The sequence below is a fragment of the Eriocheir sinensis genome, chromosome 57, assembly GCF_024679095.1.
Source record: "Eriocheir sinensis breed Jianghai 21 chromosome 57, ASM2467909v1, whole genome shotgun sequence".
Taxonomy (NCBI): domain Eukaryota; kingdom Metazoa; phylum Arthropoda; class Malacostraca; order Decapoda; family Varunidae; genus Eriocheir; species Eriocheir sinensis.
Window position 1 is genome coordinate 343,079 of NC_066565.1, and position 5,000 is coordinate 348,078.

General features: G+C 44.9%; 1 protein-coding gene across 10 annotated transcripts in view; it reads right to left on the reverse strand.

Moving 5' to 3' along the window:
* Nucleotides 1-5,000, reverse strand: part of LOC126984370 (adenylate cyclase type 5-like) — a 93,076-nt gene that overhangs the window by 17,338 nt on the left and 70,738 nt on the right. For all 10 annotated transcript variants that reach the window (XR_007736606.1, XR_007736605.1, XM_050837994.1 and 7 more), the window contains one exon: nt 3,823-3,981. Coding sequence is in view for 8 of the 10 variants with exons in the window: in XM_050837994.1 (XP_050693951.1) it covers nt 3,823-3,981 (159 nt within the window). In the remaining 2 variants the exon portion in view is untranslated. The remainder of the gene's footprint in view (nt 1-3,822; nt 3,982-5,000) is intronic.

Here is a 5,000-nt window from a genome sequence, read left to right on the forward strand (position 1 = left end):
GTAGTGTTATGTTATGTAGAGATGTTGATAACAGACTGGGCCGGGTGTGCGTGAGACTAAATTATCAGGCAAGTCAGAGTTTGCAGCGAACAGACAGTGCTGTGTAAAGTAATGGAAGGCTGGGTTAGGGTGAGTTCAGTTATGTTATGCTGTGCTAGGCTGCGTTATGCTATGTTATGTTATGCTAGGCAGGAATATCACAAAGTCCAGATAGAAGAAGAAAAAGGAGAGAAAAAGAGAGAGAGAAAGAGTTTGTGGTGTTTGGAGAAAATACTTGTCACGTGTCTGTTTCGTGCTACCAGACGAGGAGGAGGAGGAGGAGGAGGAGGAGGAGGAGAAGAGGAGGAGGAGGAGGAGAAGAGGAGGAGGATCAATAAATTAGGTTGGAGATAAAGATAAAGCAGCGTGTGTGTGTGTGTGTGTGTGTGTGTGTGTGTGTGTGTGTGTATATTGTGTGTGTGTGTGTGTGTGTGTGTGTGTATTCGGAAATCTCTCCCCGGTAAATATTTTGGTTATATATAATAGAATGGGAATTAAAGTCTCTCTCTCTCTCTCTCTCTCTCTCTCTCTCTCTCTCTCTCTCTCTCTCTCTCTCTCTCTCTCTCTCTCTCTCTCTCTCTCTCTCTCTCTCTCTCTCTCTCTCTCTCTCTCTCTCTCTCTCTCTCTCAAAATGAATATGTTAAACGATTTTCTTTACTCCGGAAAAAAAAATATAAAAAAATAATAATCGGAAGCCATATTGGCACTGTGCTCTCTCTCTCTCTCTCTCTCTCTCTCTCTCTCTCTCTCTCTCTCTCTCTCTCTCTCTCTCTCTCTCTCTCTCTCTATATATATATATATATATATATATATATATATATATATATGAATATGTTAAACGATTTTTTTTACTCCGGAAAAAAATATATATAAAAAAATAATAATCGGAAGCCATATTGGAATTGTGCTCTCTCTCTCTCTCTCTCTCTCTCTCTCTCTCTCTCTCTCTCTCTCTCTCTCTCTCTCTCTCTCTCTCTCTCTCTCTCTCTTTCTTTTCCTTTCTCTCTTTTTTTCTCTCTCTCTCTCTCTCTCTCTCTCTCTCTCTCTCTCTCTCTCTCTCTCTCTCTCTCTCTCTCTCTCTCTCTCTCTCTCTTGGACGTAAAAACCCACGTACGAGGTTAAGCCCTTGACTTGGTAACACTGTTTGTCCGTTAGTCGGAGTGACATTGCCGGAACACTTTTAAAACTCTCTCTCTCTCTCTCTCTCTCTCTCTATCTATCTATCTATCTATCTGTGTGTGTATGTGTGTGTGTGTGTGTGTGTGTGTGTGTGTGTGTGTGTGTGTGTGTGTGTGTGTGTGTGTGTCAAAAGTTGCAACAAAAAGAAAAACTCGATGATTCCAGACATAGTTTTGACCCCATGATGATAAAGAATGTGATGGATTTAGCATAGTTCGTCCCCCTCTCTCTCTCTCTCTCTCTCTCTCTCTCTCTCTCTCTCTCTCTCTCTCTCTCTCTCTCTCTCTCTCTCTCTCTCTCTCTCTCTCTCTCTCTCTCTCTCTCTCTCTCTCTCTCTCTCTCTCTCTCTATATATATATATATATATATATATATATATATATATATATATATATATATATATATATATATAGATATATAGATAGATAGATATAGATAGATAGATAGATAGATAGATAGATATATAGATATATAGATATAGATATAATATTATGATCATAATATTTTTCATCATCTTGAGAATTTAATATTTTCGTTGTTTAATATTCCTTTCATGAATTAAAAAATCAACGAATATATAAAGTTAAAGTAGCAGTAGTAGTAGTAGTAGTAACAGTAACAAAGGATTTGAAACAATCCTTTTATCTTGAAGGGAAAGGGTAGCTAATCTCTCTCTCTCTCTCTCTCTCTCTCTCTCTCTCTCTCTCTCTCTCTCTCTCTCTCTCTCTCTCAGGGAAGGGATAACACTGTGGTGTTCCTATCAGAATTAGCAATCGTTTACAGCCGCGGTGGCCGCCCTGCGTGTGGTGGTGACTCACGCCTCGCCTAGCCACCCCACGCTCGCTCCGGTCAGGGAAGGGAGGGGGTAAATATTTGGAGCTATCATCCTTCTGCACTCATTATTACTCATTTATTAGAGACAGGAATACAGGAACGGGGCAGAGAATGAGGGAAGCGTGTATGTGTCCGTCCTGGCAGCCCGTAAGGAGGGTGTTATGGGCTAAAGGCGGCGAGCGCGGGGCAACAACCCTCTTTATGATATGCTGTTGGCTGCCAGTGGACGGCCGCTCAACCCTGTGCTCCATTCGGGCCTAAAAACGCCTCTTCCTCCTCCTCTTGTGAGCGCTTGGACCTCTCCGGCAGCCAACAGCAACGTATGATTTTGGGTGTTCAGTACATAGCACAGTTGGTTTCGTTCACCTGTTGCTATGGGTTTCGTGGGCAAGGCCGCTAACTCCTTCTGTACGCGTGGGATAGGACACCCTTCATCACCAAATATCCTCTCTAACACAGCTCTATGTGATTACAGGTTAAATGTTGCCTTGTAGCTTGTGCCTGGCAGGCAAGGAGTTGTCTCAAACGCGATGGGAGGCAGGGATTCTCCTTCCGCCCGCCGCAGGAAGGCCCGATGTCGGCGGCTGAGTTTTCCCTAACATATCCCTTTTATCTGACCCCTTCTGGGACTTCTCATGCGGTGGTGAGCTTCGAGGAGCTTCTGCTGAATGTTATACACGTAATGCAGTTGCGGGAGAGGCTGTGTGGAGGCAGGGAGCGGTGTGTCGGGCGGTGGATGAGCGGCGTAGGGAAGGACACGTCAGTGGACTTGGGTGGAGACGACACACGGGCGTGGCCAGCGATTGCCTTCGTCCTAAAGCTTTCTAGGGTGTCCTTGATGTGGATACTACTTAATTATACACATAGAGGCATGATACAGCAGTGGTAGCCGCCAGGGAGGGCTGTGTGGCGGAGGGGAGGGATGGGGCAGACGGTGAACGATGGCAACTCTCTCATTCCTCGCGAGGGCTCACGGGTTGAATCTGTCGCCCATAGTGAATATTTGCTGTTACTGTCCACACGGGGCGTAGCACATTGGCAGCATCGGGCGGGAATAAGCTGTGGGTATATATCAGTGGGTGGTGGTCGTCTCACAGCCATGGACAAGCTCTCAAAGGCAAACATCAATGTAGTACAAACGGCCGCTCGTCGACCGCTCTTTTCATTCTTCTCTACGCCCCGCCCACCACCAGCCTGTCCTCACCCGCCCTTGCTCACTGATTCACACTTCTCACCCTCAAACTGAGTCTTTAGTGCAATGTTCTTCAACCATTCATCGTTCTGCCACGATTGCCTTCTATAATGACCATCAACCATACACGTGACCACCTCGGGGCCAAGCAAGGCGTGCCGGGGAAGCTCAGGGCAGAGGACAGCGGTGACAGGTGCCCTCACATGCGATACAGTAACAATAGTCAATACAGTAACAACACAGGTACTAAACACAGGCTCTCCTCACCCCTGGAAATGCCCAACACTTCTACGAAAGCTTTGCCAAATGTGTATTCCTTTTCTTCCTCTTCAGACAACCTCGAGTCCAGCACATGATCAAGACCCCAATACAGTAACAACAGGCAAAACAGTAACAACACAAGTACCAAACACTGGCTCTCCTCTCCCCTGGAAATGCCCAACACTCCTACGAAAGCCTTGTCAAATGTATGTTCCTTCTTTTCTTCCTTTTCAGACAATTTCGAGTCCCCCCATACCAATACAGTAACAACAGGCAATACAGTAACAACACAGGTACCAAACACAGGCTCTCCTCACCCAGGGATGCCTCCAGACTCCATGTAGTTTGCCAGCGTGACGTCGTTGGACCACACATCAAACTGCCACTTCCTGAGCCCGAGAACGCCGCAGTGTACCCGCCCGGAGTGAATGCCCACGCGCATGTTCACGTTCACGCCCGTAACCTCGCGCACCAGCCTGGAGGGAGAGAGGATTAGGAGTTTGATATACGTGGAGGCGTAACAGCTGAAAGGACAGTTAATATTGCTATGGAAGGGAAGTTAAGAGACACTCGAGGAAAAGGAGAGAGAGTGACAAGTTGACGTTTTAATCTGTCACTTTTCCACGAGTCTTATGGGAGGAAAAAGGAGGGAGAGAAAGGCTGACATAGAAGACTTGTAACAAATAAAGGTAGACTCGTAGTAAATAGAAGTAAATTTAATAGAGAAAGAAGGGAAAAAGAGAATGAAAGAGGGTGAACGAGTTGACGTTATAAATAATCTGTTATTTTTCACACGAGTCTTATTGGAGCAAAGAAGGAGGAGGGAGAGAAAGGCTAACACAGGAAGAATTGCAATAGATAAAAAGTAGAGTTAATAGAGATTGAACAAAAAGAAGAGGATAGACCTGATAAGTTGACGTTACAGCCAGTCTTATGGGAGGAAAGTAGAGATGGAATAAAAAGGAAAAAAGATTGAGGTGAAGTTAACACAGGGAGAAGAAAAATGTGGAGAGTGTGTGACAAGTTGACGCGTAAACCTGTCACCTCTTCCACCATGCTTGAGGGAGAGGAAGAGGAAGAGGAGAAGGAGGAGGAGGAACAGAAAATACAGGTAGAAATCAAGTTAATATAGACAGCAGAACATAGGAATATGATTAGAAAAGGGGTCAAAAGAGGAAGGGAAGGAGAAGATTACATACGTGGATTACCTCACATGTCAGCCTAGTAAGAGGAGAGAGAGAGAGAGAGAGAGAGAGAGAGAGAGAGAGAGAGAGAGAGAGAGAGAGAGAGAGAGAAGATACAATACATAAACTAAGCATATAGGTACAAATCAAGTTAATATAGACAGCAGAACATAGGAATCATTAGAAAAAGAGTCGAGGTCGCACAAAACGTCAGAATGGCAATAACTTGGGTTCTCTTCATCGTAGAGACTTCAGACTTGGTTTATCTATAGAAGTCACTAATTACTACATACGACAAAATACGTAGAGCA